The 19,265-nt window shown below is 47.5% G+C and overlaps 3 protein-coding genes across 10 annotated transcripts; 1 reads left to right on the top strand and 2 right to left on the bottom strand.

Annotated features, from left to right (window-relative positions):
- Positions 1-861: 861 nt before the first annotated feature.
- On the bottom strand, positions 862-3,364 carry LOC112884842 (probable beta-1,3-galactosyltransferase 8). Its single transcript, XM_025950441.1, has 7 exons — positions 3,057-3,364; positions 2,746-2,958; positions 2,597-2,661; positions 1,964-2,497; positions 1,719-1,844; positions 1,456-1,565; positions 862-1,332 (listed from the first exon to the last, which is right to left on the bottom strand). The coding sequence occupies exons 1-7, from the start codon at positions 3,057-3,059 to the stop codon at positions 1,181-1,183; spliced, it is 1,203 nt and encodes a 400-aa protein (XP_025806226.1). The 5' UTR covers positions 3,060-3,364; the 3' UTR covers positions 862-1,180.
- A 235-nt stretch (positions 3,365-3,599) lies between these two features.
- Positions 3,600-7,317, bottom strand: LOC112884843 (spliceosome-associated protein 49-like). 6 transcript variants are annotated; one of them, XM_025950446.1, is made up of 5 exons: positions 7,063-7,317; positions 5,949-6,001; positions 5,373-5,565; positions 5,241-5,279; positions 3,600-4,308 (listed from the first exon to the last, which is right to left on the bottom strand). In XM_025950446.1, exons 1-5 carry the CDS (start codon positions 7,094-7,096, stop codon positions 4,202-4,204), a joined length of 426 nt encoding a protein of 141 aa, XP_025806231.1. In that variant the 5' UTR covers positions 7,097-7,317; the 3' UTR covers positions 3,600-4,201. The 6 variants fall into 6 exon arrangements, with proteins under 6 accessions (XP_025806231.1, XP_025806227.1, XP_025806229.1 ...); XM_025950442.1 differs by having other exon boundaries at positions 5,790-6,001; positions 7,063-7,312; XM_025950444.1 differs by having other exon boundaries at positions 3,600-4,578; positions 5,790-6,001; positions 7,063-7,310.
- Positions 7,318-11,829: 4,512 nt separating this feature from the next.
- On the top strand, positions 11,830-16,175 carry LOC112887193 (death-associated protein kinase 1-like). 3 transcript variants are annotated; one of them, XM_025953316.1, is made up of 5 exons: positions 11,830-12,432; positions 14,219-14,748; positions 14,829-15,555; positions 15,810-15,855; positions 15,927-16,175. In XM_025953316.1, the coding sequence occupies exons 1-3, from the start codon at positions 11,847-11,849 to the stop codon at positions 15,552-15,554; spliced, it is 1,842 nt and encodes a 613-aa protein (XP_025809101.1). In that variant the 5' UTR covers positions 11,830-11,846; the 3' UTR covers position 15,555; positions 15,810-15,855; positions 15,927-16,175. The 3 variants fall into 3 exon arrangements, with proteins under 3 accessions (XP_025809101.1, XP_025809102.1, XP_025809103.1); XM_025953317.1 differs by lacking the exons at positions 15,810-15,855; positions 15,927-16,175 and having other exon boundaries at positions 14,872-15,111; XM_025953318.1 differs by lacking the exons at positions 15,810-15,855; positions 15,927-16,175 and having other exon boundaries at positions 14,882-14,926.
- Positions 16,176-19,265: the final 3,090 nt, after the last annotated feature.

Below are 19,265 nucleotides of genomic sequence, written 5' to 3'. Positions count from 1 at the left end.
CGATAAAAGAACATTATTTGGACCATAACACAATACACCTGTTGACTACCGTAAAAACATGGATTGGTTTACAACACACCGATTCACCGCATCCAAGTGCTGAACCATTGAAATTCTTACGTGAAATTGCATGAGCCAACCTACAAGACCGCTGGCTATATGTATAACTATATATACTTGCTTGGTGCATTATTGATATTACGATGGCTTGTGTTGTCCACTTGCCTAACTTAGGCCAAAATTTGGTGGCTAATACAGGCCTTATCCTAGCCAGCACGTTTCGTGGAAGACGCGCACATGCGCTGCAGGTCGCGCTACGCCATCCGTTCTTGTCTTCTAGATTTGGTTCTGCAGATGGCTGTTTCTTGCTTAGGATCTGGCCTCTTCGTACGTGTACCGGATATTCAGGGGCGGGCGCGAGAATGGTCCTAGGCTCCGGGCTGAACTTGACAATCTTTCTCTATTGAAAAGAACACTCAGGCAACGGAAGCTAACAGAGCTGCTCAGCAAGCATCCTGGTGACTCCGTGTCTGAGCTAGTGCCGGTCTCTTGAGCCATTTTCTTTCTTTAGCTGTGAGGATCAGCTAAAGATGGTCACCACATACAAGGGAGCTCTTGGGCAGCCCGGGTTCTGGATCCGCCCCTGCGGATATTTATGGCTGTTCTTCCAAAAATACGATGAAACACCATTTATTCGTGCATGGTGAGCACAATGAAGGGTGATCCCTGAGGAGGGACCTGAAGAGAAGGCAAATGCTATAGACATTGACCATTGGGTTCAACCTCGATCTAATTCGGCGTTTGATGCCGTCACCATTCCTGCTGGCAAAGGGGAAAACACACTTCACGATCCGATTGGTTGGCAGGAGTCAGGACCAAGAGATCGATCGAGCAGCGGTGCGATTGAGCTCAGACCCTTGCAATTCTGCAAAGCTAAACAGCACACGATCCTGTCGATTCCACAAGCACATGCACGCATCGTGCTGCAACCACCACCTGTTGCGTGGCTAGCACATGATGAGAACGTACGCGATCCTGAATTCTCAGACAGCGCCGCATGGCTTCCGTCCGAGAGTTCCAGAGAATTCTAGATGGAAATAAATGAGCAAAGAAAAAACTTTCCAAAAAGGCTAGCTAGCTGGTGCTCATCATGCAGTGGGTGGACTATCGCCATCGGGGATCAGATGGCGGCGGCGCTCCAGACGGCGCCGTCGCCCTCGCCGCAGGCGCTGTGGATGGACCTCATCCTCTCCGCCGACTTGCAGATGCCGCTGCACGACCAGTCGAAGGACGCCGCGCACACGTTCCCGGCCTGCTTCTTCCACTCGCAGTCTGCACGCGCACATACGCCGGAGAGCATCGATCAAGAGCCAAAGCCAACAGAGCCATCCGGCCGCCACATGCATGGCCGCAGCAGGCGCGGCGAGATCAGGTGGCCAAGAGACCAGTGCGTACCTGGCGGCGTGGCGCAGCAGAGGCTGCGGTCGTCGACGTGCTCGACCTCCAGCCCGAGGAGCCAGGCGCCGAGCGACACGTCCTCGTTCGCGAACCGGTGCAGGATCGGCCTGCGCGTCGTTCTCGCCGCGCGTAAGCACACACGCACGCATGGTCGGTCACCGTCACCGTCGCCGTCGCCGTCGGCGCGCACCCTACCCATGCGCGCGCCAAACGGCCGGGACGATGCTGACACATAGTATGAGTTCGATGGAGACGCTTACTGGTTTATGGAGATGTAGGAGGCGAGGTCCCTGGAGACCGCGTAGATCTGGCCCGTGGCGTGGCGGAAGTACTTGTTCCCCTCGTCGCCGAACTTCCAGTACTCCGGCTCGTGGTACTTCACGCCCCTGCAGACGTGCACGGCAGCCATTTTTGTTTTTTCGTCGGAACAATAACAATATATATGCTTGATCGGAGCCAGTCAAGAACGACATCACGGTGGTTCGTCGTAGGATCGTGGCCTCACTTCTGCGAAAGGACGGGGCCGGACTTCATGCAGCCGACGTAGACTCTGGGCCTGGCCCGGTGCTTGGCGAGCCTGGCCGCCAGCATCCCCAGGTTGACGTGCACGTCGTCGTCGACCTTGACGTAGAAGTCGGCGTCCCAGGTGGCGACGGCGGTGGCGAAGTAGGCCCGCGCCTTGGCGGACAGCTCGTGGTAGCCCTCCACGTGGTCGAGCCGCAAAAAGTCCCCCGTCGCCGCGGCCTCCACGTCGACGGCGCGGTCCAGCGCGCCGCCGGGCGTCGCGCTGTGCCCGATCACGAAGCGGACCACGACGCCCTTCTCCCTCTCCAGCCGCCGCAGCCTGTCGCCCCGGGGCACCCAGGTGTCCCGCAGCGAGTCGCGGCGCCTCTTGCTGCTGAAGGCCGTGTTGATGCCGACCACCACGAACGCCTTCGGGAGGCCCCTCGACGGCGCCGCCACGCCCAGGCCGCCGTTCTGCCGGGCGCGCTCCACGGCCAGCTCCATCTCCAGCGACGACACCGACTTGTCCAGGGACCTGGGCATGTACGTACGCCGGTCAGGATCCATCCCAAGATAATGCACGGCCGGAACGTTGATTCCAAGTGGAGAAATAAGGCTATACTGGACGACTCACTGGATCGCTTGGTGCGTTCTTGACACCTCCTTCATGATGTCGTTCGGCTTGCCCTCCTCCAGCTTCTGGAATGAAAGGGAAAAAGAATTAAAAACATTTCGTGCATACAGCTACAGTAGTGTACGGAAGCATGGTTTCTGCACACGTACACGCCTGCTTTGATCACAGTCGTCGGCGAACAGATGGATCCTGGAGCCGTGACCGGAGGGGTCGCTCGACGGCGGCGTCAGAAGCGCCGTCCGGCCGCTGAGCAGCAGCCCCACGAAGAAGCTCGTGGCGCACAGCATGACGACGGCCTTCCCCGACATCGGCCTCGCCCGCGGCGCCTTCTTCTCCGGCTGCGGCTGCCTCTCGGTCAGCGCCTGCAACGCCGGCACGAGCAGTCTGATGAGAAACACACACACAGACACACGGAGGGACGCTCAGAATCTCAGGCCGGCTCCAGCCGCGCGCTACATACCATGGTCGCGGCGGCGACGTTCCCGGTGCTCTAAAAGCTCAAAGCTCGTGGGCGCGCGGCGGATCCGAGCACCTGCTGGAGCCGAGCGAGGGGACGGGGCGGGGAAATGCGCGCGGGGCAGACTCTCGGATCACCGCGCCCGGAACACGCCGGCTACCTGTCTCCCGATTCCCCCCACGGCGAAGCGGGTTCAGTTGGCAAGGCACTTGGCGTGAGGACTCGGGAGTGAGGAGTCAGGCGGCTCGTCGCTCATGCAGTCATGCTTGGAGTATGAGCTAGTTTAGATAGGTTGCCACGATTAGGCTTCCATGCCGGGGGGGCTCAGGAGCTGCCCTCAGGAGAGGATCACCGTGTCTGTCATGATCAATGGTTCGTCTTGCCAATATTCTTCCATGGACCGCGCCTCTGCTGTGACAGTGTATCAGAGTAGACTGGATAAGCGGTTAAGCATTTATTTCCAGGTAATCCAATCGACGCAGGTGAAACTGAATCGGCAGAAGAATCAGAAAATAAGCCTGCAGGGACGACATCGCACTCCTGGGATAGATGAACTTTACAAGTAGTTTACATAGCATGTCAGACAGTCGGAACATCTGATTTTGATGGTAAATGTAGTATTAGCAATGAATAACTTACAAAGCACGCTAAATACGGCGTTCATAAAATTCTCCATATAATGGGAAGCTTTGCGGTTCAAGAATACCAGGCGCACGGCAAGGTGTTCCAATTCATTACCTAAGTTCAATGCAGTCAATGAAGTGCTGCCCAGCACCAACGTTGCCAATGAACGTGCCCAAGGTCTCAGCTCACTGGCGGCAAACTTGGGGCGTGGTACCGGAGAACCGTGTCACCGATCTCCAAATTGCAGGTAGCAGAGCAGCCTCAAAGTAAAAATTGGTTCGCACAACGATTGATCAATTTTCTTCAGTGTGCGAGAACAAGACGACACAGCCTGCAGCCCGACTGCGGAAAAAGACCTACCAGCAGGTGGAGGTCGACACAAAGGTTCAAATGAACTTGGTGGTTGCAAGGGGTATAGTTACACCATGAGGTAGTATCATTATGCCATAAAATTGTGCAACTGCCATTCTTGAATCCAAATTGATCACATAGGCTGACCTCCAGTATCACAAATTCTTCAATCCTTAGAAGATCTGGTAGACTGCAATTTGGAGCTCCAACAGGATAGATTTCCTTTCAAATTCCATGTGGTCGAATTCACGACCACAAGCATGGAGCTTCCAAATACAACCTGATGAGAAATGAACAGCATCTGACCCATCTTGATCAACAATGCAGGGTCACCAGCAAGATTGCGACTCAGAGAATGCAGTACCATTGGAACAATGCAATAGCTAGATAATTCACCAGTTAAGTGAGAGTCCAGCAGTAACAACTTCCATGCTACTGAACTTGTAAGTGACAACAGATCAACTTGCAAATACCGGACCAAAGCAGCCATGTAACAGAGAAGGTATTCTGATTACTCAAGAGCCTGTTGTGGGTTAATGAAAGCCTGTTGCTGCCACGGACAGACAGCTCAAGCAAACAAGTCATGTATAAACCAAAGATTCACATTATCATATAAACGAACATCATAATTTGCGAGCAGATTTCTTTTCTTTTAAACAACATTTCCCCTTCTGATGTCCAACATAATACAGATTCAACAGGGCGATAAACAAAATCCACCAAATACTCATATCTTAAACACAAACATGCTCCTATAACACAAGAAACAGCTAGAGACATTTAATGTAAACAGCAGTTGCAAAGTTTTGCCACCCATTCATGTAACTAGAGACATGGTAATTCCTACTTTCCTAGTACAATCACATTTGTGGAGGCAAGACCTTGATCACTAGGGCACGAGACGGAACCTAACCTCAGCAGGGACAACTCTCACTACAATGTAAAGCACAACAGAACAACCCAAAAGATAAGCATATGCCCTACCACCATAACCCATATTTACAGGCATGGAATGGTGAGTACGGAGATAACCTTATAGATGGCTGAGACAACAGATAATGGCTTCAGTGGCCTATTCTGTCAGCATATCAAGTTACCATCACTGGACCTCAACATGCTAGTAGGACGGGTATGGAACTGGTTCCCTGGTACCTCGACTGCTAGCATCATTCAGAACAGAACCCAATACATGTCTACTATACTCATACGTACCATTGCTTAGTCCTCTACTCGGTAACCCACTTGATGGTGCTGGTACAAAAGGGAATTATAAGCTTTTAACACGAATTTCAACGTTAAATGTTTCACATTCCAAAAATGCCAAAAAAAAAAGAAATTGCTCACCTTGAGAATGTGCGTCATATGAATGACTTGGTGAGATACCATACCCTGCAATCCTGCCATTCACTACTGTTTGCTGTGATGCAGGAGTATCACTAGACCTCATAAGATGAGGAGCCTTTGGTGCTGGTACAGGGTTTAACCTAGGAGTTACAGGCATATTGCTATTTGATGAGGGTTTGTCTTGCCCAGAGATCTGTCCAAAAAAATACAACAATTTCAGAGCTTAGTCTTTTGCTAATATTCAGAAATATAGTAAGAGCAAGAACCTCAACTTGGGTTGGGCAAAGGTTCAGTCCCAACACACACAGTTAATGTTCAGTGCATAGCAGATATATACCATGAAAAAACAATAACATTCAACAGTTCAGCTATACTACAATAACTTATATAAAATGGGAGAGCAAAAAAGAAACGCACCGCAAATCTAAGTGTTTTATTATGAAGTCGAACAAGGCCAGAAAATAGCTTAACAGCATACTGGGCAATCTCCTCTGTTTCATACTCGGCAAAAGCATAACCTTTTTGGCGACTAGTTTCCTTGTCACGAGGTATGTGTAGGTCTACAACTCGACCTACCTGAATAAGAATCTCATACAGAACCCTCTCAGGAACCCTGTCATCCAAGTTACCTATTTAAGAAAAAATACAATGAAGAGGGTAAGCTATCATGTCCAACAACAAAAGCAACGTGTAGAGTAACAAAGTAACCGATAGGTAATGTGGTACCAATGCTGCGTAACAAACAACAACCATGTAGGATACCAGGATAACAATAGTCATGAAGCTAACCATAGTATTGCAAAAAGGAGATCATGGAGATGAAAGACAGGATGAAGCAACTAACAAGCAAACAGGCTGAGAAAACCTGCTAGTCAAACAAAGAACATAATAGATGTGGCAGATGTGCTATCCTGGTAGGCAATGTTTATCATATTCCTTCAAAGGGTCCAAGGATTAAGATCGTCATTGTAACTGATTAATCTAGCTACGGTCAACAACTCAAGAATGAAATGCAACATGATGGCATAACAAGAATCGCTCGAATACCCTGATGCGGTGATGCCAACTTCCAGTGACGCGCACCAAGAAACATTTACTTACAAGTAAGAGAATTCTAAGTTCATTCGGCGTTTTCATCGGAAAAATTTACAAGAGGAAGCTCACACAATTAAGCCAGATAAAATCTAAATCCTGTTTGGGGGCAAAGCTCTTGCTATACGGGGATCCTAACTCCTAAGCGCGCAACCACCTAGCGGATAAACGAATCGGGGAGGGCAGCGCGAAACCCAAGCAACCACCATTTCACTCAATCGAGCCCCAATTACAAGGCGAAACCCATGAAATTACCCTAGCAAACAGCACCAGCTCATGCGCGGGACGGAGACCGAACCTCGAAGGCAACGCGAACGACATCTACTAATCGAATCAAACCAACAGCAGACCAGAGGAGCAAGTACGAAATGTCCCAATTCGGGGGCCGGAGTAAAAAAAGCGCCAGCCACCCGTCCGCGAGGGGATAAGCGCGTCGACAGCGACCTCGCGAAGGTTAGGCCACTAATCCCCGCAAATACACACCCAATCACCGGAAATTTCGAGGAGAAGGAAAATTCGCAGGGAGCTGAAACTCCGCGGCAGCCGACTCGGCCTGAAACGGCAAGGGAGCGGCGGGAGGGGAGGGTAGAGATCTCACCTATGAAGACGGTGCAGCCCGGGTTCCTCGCCATGGGCGCCGGATCTGGGAGGCGGAGGCGGAGAGACAGCGGGAAGGAAGCCGCGTTGACGCCGCGGCGAACGCGAGGAGTCCAGACGGGGAAGGTAGGCGAAACGAGCAACCGGAGCGACTGGCAGGGCAGGCAGGCGAGGCGAGCGCACGGCGCACGGGAGGTTGGTAGAGGGGGAGACACTGTTCCGTTCCGCGTGATCTGCCTGCGCGGTGGGGCTATCTGTGGAGGCGGCTCGCCTGCCGACGCCGTGACGGCTGAGGACCCGTGAGACTGACGGTGGGATCGGATGCGGCGGGCCCTGGTGGCAGAGAGAGGTGGTGTTCCCGAGGATTCTGGTCTTTCGCGGTGGCGCGGCAGCAGAGACGACGGATTGAGGTGTTGTTTGGCTCTGGAGGTGATTTTAAATTATATCATATGGAATGTTTTAATATTAATTAGAAAAGTTAATATAAGTGAATTATGAAACTAACCGTATAAGTTTAGATTTATTCACGAGACGAGATGAATCTGTTAAGTCTAACTAATTTATAATTAGCATATAACATCACATGAGCTAATCACGGACTAATTAGGTTTAATAGATTCGTCTCGGGAATAAACTAGAATTTTAAAATTTATTTTATCATTAATTTATGTTTAATATTTTTAATTAGTAACAAACATCCGATGTAATAGGATTTAAAATAAACCACATGGGAACCAATACCCCCTAAATTGTCTTTCTGCGATCAGATAATTATTAAAAAGTGAATTAGAACGTGGATTAAAATTTAGCTCCACCATAATTAAAATTTAATTATTAATTCTTAAAATTCATCTAATCTTTATCTTTATTTTTACGTTTACTTATTTCTAAAACAACATTAATTTCTTGATCCGTCGTACTACTTAACCCCAAACTTCCATATATTTACCCACCTTCTCTAACATGTGGATCCAAACTTATCCGCACCTCCTCCCTCTCTCGTTGCCGTCCGACTCCTCCGTGGCCCTCATCTCCCGCCACTTCTGGCCACCGCAGCCCCAACCTCCTCCGCCTCATAGTAGATTTTAGGTCGCAATCGTGTATGCTCTCACCGACGGCTCCTCCGCCCTCGCCCACCACCTGCCTGCCTCCGTCCAGGTCGCCTAACCATTCTCCGTTTACCATCGTTGCTCACCGCTATCATGTCATCCAAGATTCCAAGTCCTCCATCTCCTCTCCGACCTTGAGGATCTGCATCGTACTCCTTTTTATATACGATCTACATGCAAAACCACCTTAATCTAATTTACATTTTAACTTATTGAGTATACGGATGGAGGACGGGTAGCTGAGGATCTGCAGAGGATCGAAGACACAAGAGCAGGAAGAAGGATAGCCTCACTAATAAAAAAATAATTTGTAGCAATGTTCCTTTTTTTTCAGGGACAGGTCAAAAGGTAATCCGCTCCTACAGATGAAGGGCGGTTATTGTAGCATCCGACCCGCCCTTGAAAATGCATTTTTACACCCGCCCCTAAAATTGAATGGCATGACCCGCCTCTAGAAATTAATTTCAGAGTTAATATAAAAGAACAGCATACCCCATAGAGTCACAAGGGAGTATATAGTGTGGTGGAGGGTAGGGTACGTGTGAGGCTGGAGGTAAGCGGTTTGAACTCCGATTTATGCAAGTATGCATATTTTGTTAAAAAAATTACACCCTGGTAGTAGAGGGGGGTGGTGGTGGTTGGTTGGCGGGGATATTTTTTCTTTTTTACTTTGCTATTTTTCATTTTTTTTCATTTTTTCCATATTCTAGACATTGATTTGTAGGGACGCGTCATGCCTTAACCTGCCCCTAAAAATCGATTTTTAGTGGTGGATGTGCCTCTATAAATAGCTATTTTTAACTGCGAGAAACAGGAGTGGATACCAAACGCGTCCCTAAATTTTACCCATCCTAAATAGAGCTTTTTTTAAGTAGTGGCTGCCGCCCGCTGGTTTGCAGAAATTAAGGCGTGCTCTACTCTGGCTTGGAGGAGATCCATGGATAAGCTGCTCATGTGGCCTACGGGGTGGAGATTCAGAGGAGGGAAAATAGCTAGTGCTTGTGCTGCTATTTTCTTGATTGAGAAGGAGAGAAGACGCATGGCGTGCCGCTGCTTGTTGTGCTGCTTTGCTTTTTGGGGAAAAAATAGTGTAGGCAAATTGATGAGCAGGAGCTGTTGCTTAATTTGACGGAGGGAGGAGCTGGTGGACCTGCAGCTTGGTGGAGCTTGGGTGCTTCCCTTGCTGCAAGATTTCCTGTGACAAGGAAAAAGGAACACATAATTTATGTACATCCAGGATCTCTAATTTTTTTAATAATGTTTCGTCAAGTTAACACCTGATATAAAATCTATGAACCTTTTTCCTTGTGTCAACTTATCTACATCTTTCATTTCTCTTGTGCGGTATTTTGGGAAGGAGAAGAAGAAAAGTTAGCAAAGATCGTAGGAATAGCTGCAATAATAAGCTCAATAGGTGAATCAAACTTATCTTTGCTTGAAAAATGAGTTCACAGCTATATTTCACACAATGACAATCCCAAGTATTTTTCAGCTATAACATTTAGGTTGCTTTGGAAAATGTTCTAGCACCATGAAATATGAACTAGGATTCAGGGTGAGCCAATAATAGTTTTGAAGCGGATAAGAACCGTAGCAACGCACGGGTATTTCTGCTGGTTTATATTAAACCAACTAACGAACTGCGAAAAGATTAAACTATCCCACACCATGTGCTTGTAAGCAAAGCAAAATTCAAGGGTAAAAATTACATCTCTATATTTCTATATATATCTCACCTAATTTTTAGTTTTCGAATCCAAACAGATGGACTAAGGTGTCCTTTGGTTCGTCGCTATGTATTGTTTTGGGTGTGTCGTAATCCATTACCAGGTAAAGCGATACGGGTTGGTGGAAAACTGTTACCTCTCCGAACCGAGTGTTATGCAATACCACCGCAGCGGGGCATCGTCTTCCTCGCTCCTCGACTCCCGACGGCCCGGATGCAGCACGCTCGCGCCACTGTTTCTCCATGCGCGCATGGATCGTCATACTGCAGCGCGGCTTTGAGCTCGGCCCTCCACCCACCTGGCGTGCTCGGTGCAGCCGTGAACACGAGTTTCCCTGCCACAATGCGGTTTGTAGCTGCTCTCTCCCCTCTCGTGGCCACCATTAATGGAGTGACTGCACTCCATTTGATCAGAAGCAACATGCCAGCCACAGCATGAGTACGCAAATCTGTCAAATCAGCCAAACCCTGTAGCGTTTGTGTGTCAACGGCTGATCATGCTCAATGCAGCTCCGCCATTAATGGCTCTCGAGCCCCCTTCATCCATATCCCGCTGCCCCTGCACAGGGGATCAAGAGCAAGTCACTTCTCGTTGGCACGCTTTGTGGCGAAGCAGTGCTATCGCCGCCATGACAATAATTTCTTGTTCGCATGCTATTGTGACGAAGCTGCGCTATCCCCACCGCCGGCAGCATCGGCAGCGCGATGCGTTCACTGTAAAGCCAAGCGTGCTTGATTGCTAGCTTGCTGCTCCCTTCTGGGTTTGCTTCCCCTCGGTGCACCTTGAGATGAAGATAGATAGATCAATCACAGATGCTAGCATGTTTCTTCTCCCAGCTGTAGTCTACTTCCATTACGGAGCTGAACCAAACAATATCAGTAATCGCTTAATTTGTTTCCAGTACCAGTGCTTTTAGATACCGTTTACGGTACTGCTAAAATCCCCCAACCAAACACCACCTAAAGTTTAATTACCTAAAGTCTAAAATCTAAAGTTTAGGCATCTAACTTTAATCCTCGGTGATTTAAACAGGATCTAAGTTGTGGCAACCTTGCATAGACATGTGCAGTGGTGCAGTGATTGATATGAGTAAATTGTCTTTCGACCTGCTCCGATTTGAATAGTTTATACATGGCTAGTGGTTTGTAGTAAAATCAGAGGTCAATCTTATTTTTTTTTTCTCATTTAGGCATGTATAGTGCCCTAGTGGGTGGTATAAGTGAATTGTTTCTTCCGACTGTTTCAAGTAGGTACATGTCTAGTGGCTCTAACAAATTAGAGGTCTGAAATATAACAACGAGGAGCCTAGTGTTTGGTATCAGGCTATCAGCTATCTTGAAGATGTGCCATGTAGGAGCGAGTATTATGATCTCACTTGATTTCAACTATTTGTGTTGCAATTATGCCTGATTGCGGACTTAAATTGTATTGGTCATTGATGCGGTGAATCTGCTGTACAGAACAATTCACTCGCACCTGCAGCTGAGCTGGGTCTGTGTGCACCCCGAGGTGACATTTTAGTAAATCTCCACTGGTTGTATGTAGGATCCCCAAGGGAATATGATACTAGATTAGGTTGCTCTGGGTGCATTATTTTTTGTTTGGTGTAGATAAACCCCAGATCCAGCTGACGAGCTTAAGCGCGTGGTTTGTCTTTTGCTCTGTAAATTAGTAGCCTCCCAAGTCTAAGTCTCAACCGCCAGGTTGTGTGTATAGTGGGCATGTATTCTAAGCAAGTAAGCAACCAAATAGCTGCAGCAAAATATATTGTCGATTGTTTGACTTCGTTACTAACAAAAAGGAGCTTGCGAGGAAGTTCCGTTAGCACCCAGGGCCCTGTGCATATATGAGGAGCTGAGGATGGAACCTAGCTATGGTAGCTGTGCCAGTGTGTTCCATTGTAACCCATTCAGCCAGAATACATGGCAGCAAGGCACAATCCACACACAATGGAACACCGACTGCTCAAAGCTGTTGCCACAGGTGACACGAACCTATTAGAACAAGTTCTGGGCTCGCAGTCCTCAGCAACAGCCGAGCAGGGGGAAGAAAGCTGCCTAAGAGGCGTCACTGCAGAGGGCAGCACGGCTCTCCACATTGCAGCCAGCTGCGGGTACCTGGAGCTCGTCGAGATGGTCTGCGCTCAGGACATCTCGCTTATCAAGGCAAGTAACAATAAGCTTGATACACCTCTGATCTGTGCCGCGAGGGCTGGGCATAGGGATGTGGCCGATTATCTCATGGGGTGTGCTATGGACGAGCAAGAAGATCTGAGGGCGAGGAATTTGGATGGGGAGACCGCGATGCATGAGGCGGTCAGGAACGGCCATTTGCCCGTCTTGCAGGGACTCATGTCAAGGGATAGCGGGCTGGCTGCAGTAGTAGATGAGAATGGTGTGTCTCCGCTTTACTTGGCGGTTGCGTCCAATCGGGCTGACATGGTCAAAGTCCTGATTGGAGAATCTTCGGATGGTGTGAGCTACTCTGGGCCAGATGGACAAACTGCATTGCATGCTGCGGTCTACGTCAGCAGAGGTAACTTGAAATCTTACAAGTTGTATTGGAGCCATGAGCTTGGCGCATTCAAAAGTTAGCATAGCATTTTCTGACAAACTAAATTCCCGCATGAATTTAAACAAAATTTATACCTATAAGTTTCCTTCCGTTTTCCTTTCTTAAATCTAAGTCTTTTCTTGTGACTGTTGGATATCAATGAGAACTAGCTGGTTATTTATCTGGATGCTGATCTAGTGAATAAAAATAAGACTAAAAAGAAGATAAGCCCACTGACCAGCAAAAAAACAAAAGATAGGCCCACTTACAAGTGAATCTCAAATTAGTAGCAGTCTAGCACATAAAAAAAGTAGATAAAAGTTGAATGGAAGCATCTCCAATGGGAAGAGAAAGTGGCTCTAGGTAAGCACGGAATGACCTTAGGTGTTGTCCGTTTAATGGGTTTCCCCCTTTATTCTCGATTTTGTGAGAAATGACAACATATAAATAAAAGAAAATAGAAAAGAAAAGGACAAGAGAAAGCAAACAACCGCCATTTCGGTCCGAGCAGCCCAGTCTGGCCCACCTCGATGTCCCCATTGATCATTCCTCTGTGTCCCCTCGACATGATCGGCGAAGTGGATTTTCTGGGAATGAACCATCGTATTAGCTGAGCCTTCCCGCTTAGGCAATGTACATATTGTGGGCTCCCTTGTTGCTACTTCTGTTATAGGTGGGGATGATTGCATGACTATTGTTGCTCAATGAGGATAGCAGCCTACTGATGAATAGTGTGATAGTCAATAGCAACACCTAAGATTAAAGTAAACTCGACCGCAAGGGGAGACTCCCTGCGGGCTTTGTTCTAAGAAGGCACCGATGCTCTAACCGGTCGTGAGAAGCATGGTTATTGGGTCGTACAGAAGAGTTTCATTGCCTAAGTAGGGTATTACTTGTGTAGGACTGAGATTATAATCGTCACATCTATGATCAAATTGATTCTCTGGTAATATAGCTTTGTTCTTAGCATTTAACTGTTATTCTAAAACCTTAAAATTGTCTAATTGGAACTTTCAAACTAATATGAGATCCAAGATATATTCAATATGACTTTTGAATGCTACCTAGAGTGGTAACCTGTATCTCAGAGCAGAACTTCATAAAATTAATCATGTTGAGGTTAGCTTTTCCCCTGTTTTACATTTTCCATGCTTAATTTAGAAGTGAATTTTGAGTAAATTTATTGTTTTTTTTCAAAGCTCTGAAAATATTCATGGCCATTTATGCTTTAAATATTCATAACTCTTATATTATGCTGTTTGTTTTATTAAGAATCAAATATTCAAATATCAGTAGAAGCTTGTGGCTTATATATCTGAATCTCCAGAGCTTTGATAAAGAACCCCATTTTATACTACCTAGGCAAAGGGGTTTTAGGCGCTAAGGCACAAATCTTGTTTAATTTGATAAAGTGCCTGATCCTGTACACTGTGAGATTTGGCTCTAGTAAAGAACATGCTTGCATGCTTCAAGGAAGGTCCTATGAAATAAACTATACATAATGCGTGGCATCACATCGATCCCTCCACTACCAGCTGTTCAACTGATCCAAATTTCCATGGTATTAGGTTCCAGGATTTCATGGAAGGTCCTAAACATTGTGTTCCTAGCAACTAGCAAAATCAATGTATCGTGGTTAGGGGAACTTCAGACTATATACATCCAAGGGGCCTTATGTGGTGCCAGATTAGTTCATCAACTCGGTTCTCATTTTGATGAGCAATCTGAATTTTTTCAAATGCTAATGCTGTCTTCTTTCTCTTTTTAGAAATAAGTGAGTGCCTGCAACGTTGGAAAGAAACACTTGCCAGAGAAGTCGATGGTTATGGAAGAACAGCCCTTCACTATGCAGCATTAACTAAAAACCTTGGACTGGTGAAACTTTTATTGGCAGACAGCTCGCTTGCATTCGTTCCAGATAATGAGGGTTTATATCCTGTGCACATTGCCGCTATAGCGGGCAACGTTAATGTTGTCTGCATGTTCATGAAAATATGCCTGAACTATGATGAGTTGTTTGACAACAAACGCAGAAATATTCTACATTGTGCCGTTGAACACGGCAGGGTTCAGGTGGTGTGGCACATCTGCAGAAGCCCAAAGTTTGTGAGGATGATGAATGCAAGGGATGGTGAAGGAAACACACCACTACATCTAGCTGTAAATCATGGGCGCACAATGATCTTCTCCTTTCTTATGATGGATGCTAGGGTGAATCTCAACATTATGAACAATGAAGGATTAACACCTCTAGATGTTGCCTTCAGTAAGATACACAGTGATTATACATTTTCGTCGGTAAGTTCCTCCATTGTTTGCATTCCACTCTCCCAACATTTCATTTTTTTTTTACTCTTTTTGTTTCCCTTTTCATACAGTTCACGAATACTTCTATCATCACATGCTTAACCCTTTGTGAAGCTTCAGGCAGCCCATGGCACCATGCTAGAAATCTGTCAGATAAGTGGTGCTCAGAAGGAAAGAAGGAACCAGGCAGTTATGCTAATGTGTCCCAGAGCATTTTATACATCTCTGTATTTATCGTAGTTGGCTCACTCGCTGCTGCTTGTACTCCACCGGGGGGCTACATCACAGAAGGCAATGATGCTGGTAGGCCAGTATTCGGAGGGAGAACTGGTTTCTGGATATTTGTGATTGCAAACAGCATGTCATTCTATCTCTCCACAACAACGATATTTCTATTTGTGTTTGCCAGACTAACAAGGCATCGCCGGTTTTACCTCATTTTGTCTGCTGCACTGGCTTTTGGAGCAGTTCTGTCCATGGTAACGGCATTTGCGACAGTAGTAGGGCTAACGCTGGACCCTGCAAACAGCTGGGACGAGTCTATTCTTATTTGGCTGGTGTCAAATTTAGCATTTCCGATATGTCTGCGGGTTGCGATGCAGTTGTGGATGAGCAAACACCGCTGGCAGGACATATCTAAAGTAGTAGCTCAAGCCATCCTGCTGATTTATGTGGTCCGAGCTTTGATCATCACCATGCAATCCCTGGTTAAAAGCGTTCTGCCCGGGAGACAAGAACCCTGCAGCTGGCATGGATGTGTGGTCCAAGATGATGCGGTTGTCTACTACCCTACTTGAGGTTCGTGACGTCTTTCTGCAGATATGTGAAGTTGTTCAGGGAATTTTGCTTTTTTTCAGCTGGAGTCTTTCTGGTTGTCAGTAAGATCTCTTCAATAATATCAGCTGCATAAGTGCTCTCCTACTGCAAGACGCCATGCCAAAGCTGTAGTTCGATAGGTTCTTTGTAACAGATTCCGTTTTCCATCCCCTATTGATGTATTGAAGCTGTCTGATGGTCTAATGGATGCAAGGTTGCGTTTTCTTTTTTCGCAGGCAAAGTTTGGGCTCAAGTGTTTTTCTGTTGGGATCAGGTTTGATGGTGCGCGCATACTGAACCTCAGTTTCTATATATCACTGAGATGACGCTGATTTCTATATATCCCGGTCCAGTGCTTCCTGACCGGCGACGGCGACCGCCACAGCGCTCGTGCATGACAATGGATGCGACATGACCTCGTCTCCATCCCCTCGCGATTCTTCCAACAAGAATATCAGATCATGTCACCGAGTCCAGTTGCTCATTTCCATCAAACATGGCAGCTGAATACCTGACCCTGTCCGGCCGCGCTGAACAGAGAGCATGCATTGTGGTTGCATTTTACTCTGCAACAGTCGTCTGCGTAGCTACCAAAAAGAAAAAGGTGCGTCTACAATTGAAATTCTCACAGCCTGCCTGAATCGCACTCTGGTTTGGATTCCACTGTCCGACTCGAAATGATCACGCGCTCCGCTGGATCCTCGTCCGAGCAGAACACCTAGTCCTATCCGTGTATAAGTGTCTAGCTAGCAACCGATCTCGAACGTGCTAGTACAATAGACGAATCAAGTCTCGCAACCAATCGCGGATTCCTTTCCTAGTGGCCGGCATGGGAAACCTCCGGTGCTCCGGCTGCAAGACAGACAAGAAAGCCACGGCTAAGAAGACAGCCGACGCGGCCGCCAGCAGCAACGCCCACTACGGGTAGGCCTGCTAACAGGGCTAAACCCACCCCCTACCCCAACGCATATGGAAATTAAATGGCAATCCACCTCAACCAAAAGGTAAACTAAATAACTCAAGCTGACTCCAACAGGCGAGCCATTCAACTAGGCAAAGGCAAAATAGCTACTGTGGAATTACTATAGCACTAGATATCCGTCTCCAACAGAGTAGGCATAAAGGCAAGGTATTTTGACTAGCAGTGGAGAGGGAAGTTAAAATGCATGCTCTGCCAGGCCAAGCCATCCGCGGCTGGACCAACGGTCAGTTTGGTGGGAGGAGAGAGAAGGTTGTGCGGCAAGGGAGAACTCGCCGGTTCGGGAGGAGAGAGATTTCTTGCCGCTGGCGGGAGCCAACTACCAGTGGAATGCAGTATGCTTTTGCCTATGCTGTTGGAGGTCAGAAAAAATAACTACCGTAGCTATTTGCCTACTCCGAATGGCTTCTTTTGTTGGAGTCAGCCTCACCCCGTCCCATCCTATTTGATGCTTAAACCCATAGTTACTACTAATTAAACCTACCCCAACTCATATTTAAATATATATATATATATATAAATTTAGTGACTTCGCTCTTGATATGGGGCCCACATATAGGTCTAGCCACACCACTTTGCACAAAGCAGCTGCCAGTCATACTGGATCATTTCCAACAAATTTCAATCAATTCCGATAAAATTTTATTGCGTAAACGCAAGATTTTATTTCCACGGTCCGGCTCTTGACGCGGGGCCCATGTGTAGGTTTAGCCACAACGCTTTGCAGAGAGCAGCTGCCAGTCGTACTAAGTCATTTCCAACAAATTTAAATTAATTTTGATAAAAATTTATAGCATGAACGTGAGGTTTTATTTTTAGAGTCCAGCTCTTGACATGGGGTCACGTGTAGGTCTAGCCACACTGCTTTGCAGAGATCAGCTACCGGTTATATTGAGTCATCTCCAACAAATTTCAATCCATTTTGATAAAATTTTATAGTGTGAACGCGTGATTTTTAATTTCAAAATCCAGCTCTCAACGCTGGACCCATATTAATTTGGCCCCAACTTAAATACAACCCGCTCCGCCCCATCCCATTACCTGATAGAATCTATTTTAATCCATCCAAACATACTCCACGTCAAAACCCACCCCGCAAAATCCATTTCAACCTACCCCACCAGCAGCCCTAACTACGGGGAAGACGACGACGGTTTCAGCGACGAAAGGTGACGGGCCGGAACGCGCGCAGTGGCGACGAGTCAACGAGCGGCGCGGGAGGCGGCAGTTGCCTATGCCCAGAGCTCGCTGTGCGGCCACTACCCAACTCTGGGCTATCCCGCGATGGGACTTGGGGGAACGTCGATGGATGTGGCGGTGCGGATGGGGATGGGGTGGTAGTGCTACGGAATTTTTTTACTTTTAATACGAAATGATGCGGTAATTATGGAATAATACCTAGGATCTCTGTAAAATTTTAAAAGTAGACCTCAATCGTCTGCTCGGTGGATGAAATTCGATTTTCATCCGCAACGGGTTTACGAAAATTATTTTCGTCGAACCAGCGGACGAAATTGCATGAAAAAGATGATTTCGTTTGGCCTACATAACGAAAACCCATATTTCGTCCAGTGCGCAGACGAAAACTAAATTTCTAAATGTCGTCTGTATCATCTTCTCGTCGGCTCCGCTCCTCCCCACATCGTCACATGTGCGCCCCTGGTGGCGGCGGCACTCGACAGGCCGTGAGCAAGCTAGCGTTTGCGGCGTTCGCGCGTTGCAGGGGAGCGGCCGGGCATGGCGGCGGCTGCACAACGTAGGTGAACGACAGGAAGCAGCCACGCGGAGCAGGCGATAGGCCTGGTGCCTTGCGGCTGCTGCTGCGTGCGCGGCGGGTGAGTAGCTAGCCGTTCTTCAGTGCCCGTTTCGCTTGCTTCTTTGGTTGTTTGCGTCGCGCCGTCGCGTTTTGCTTGCGTGCTGTTCAATCTGGTCTGCTTTGCGAGAGATACATGAGGATTTGGAAAAATGAAGAACAAGATTTAGGTGAACGGATGGGATAGAGAGGCGTTGACGGGGAGGGAGTAAGGGATGGGCGGGCGGCTCCGTTGGTCGCTATGGCCGCCGCCGAGACGGGGAGGGAGAGGGGCGGCAGGGAGGCGGCGCAACCCGTCCATCGGTCTTTCGGCCGACGTAGAGGGCGTGCGGACAGCGGGCGCGTGCAGGATGTCGGCGCACCTGTCAGGACGTACGAAAAGGGTGGGCAGAAACCTTCCTGCTGCTTTAGATACAGGTATGTAGAGGAGATTTTGTCTGCCCACTAAACGAAATTTATTTTCGTCCGCCGATTGGAAAAAAGAATAAATAATTTTGTCTGCCCACCGGATGAAATACGGTGGCTTCGTAGGGTCGACGAACACCAGATTTCATCCAACCGGTAGACGAAATATGCTGTTTTCGTTCGCTGGGTGGACGAAAACTAGATTTCGTCGGCTGGACGGACGATTAGGGTCTAGTTTTGAAATTCCACAAATTCAGAGCATTATTCCGTACTTACCGTATAAATTTGTATTAAAAATAAAAAATTCTAGTGCTACGCTCTTTGCACCTTTAAGACGTCTTAGCTTGTCGTTGCTATAATTCCTAAGCAAGAGCTGCTTCCATCCATTTGCTTTTTTGTGTGTGCTAAATACAAGTTCTTCCATTTGTTTCTTGTTCAAGTTGTTTATTGTCGCCAGCGCAGGCACAACGTTGGTTGGTGCTATAGATTATTTAT

This window comes from Panicum hallii, chromosome 3, assembly GCF_002211085.1.
Source record: "Panicum hallii strain FIL2 chromosome 3, PHallii_v3.1, whole genome shotgun sequence".
Classification (NCBI taxonomy): Eukaryota; Viridiplantae; Streptophyta; class Magnoliopsida; order Poales; family Poaceae; genus Panicum; species Panicum hallii.
This window is presented reverse-complemented; position numbering and strand designations above follow the sequence as displayed.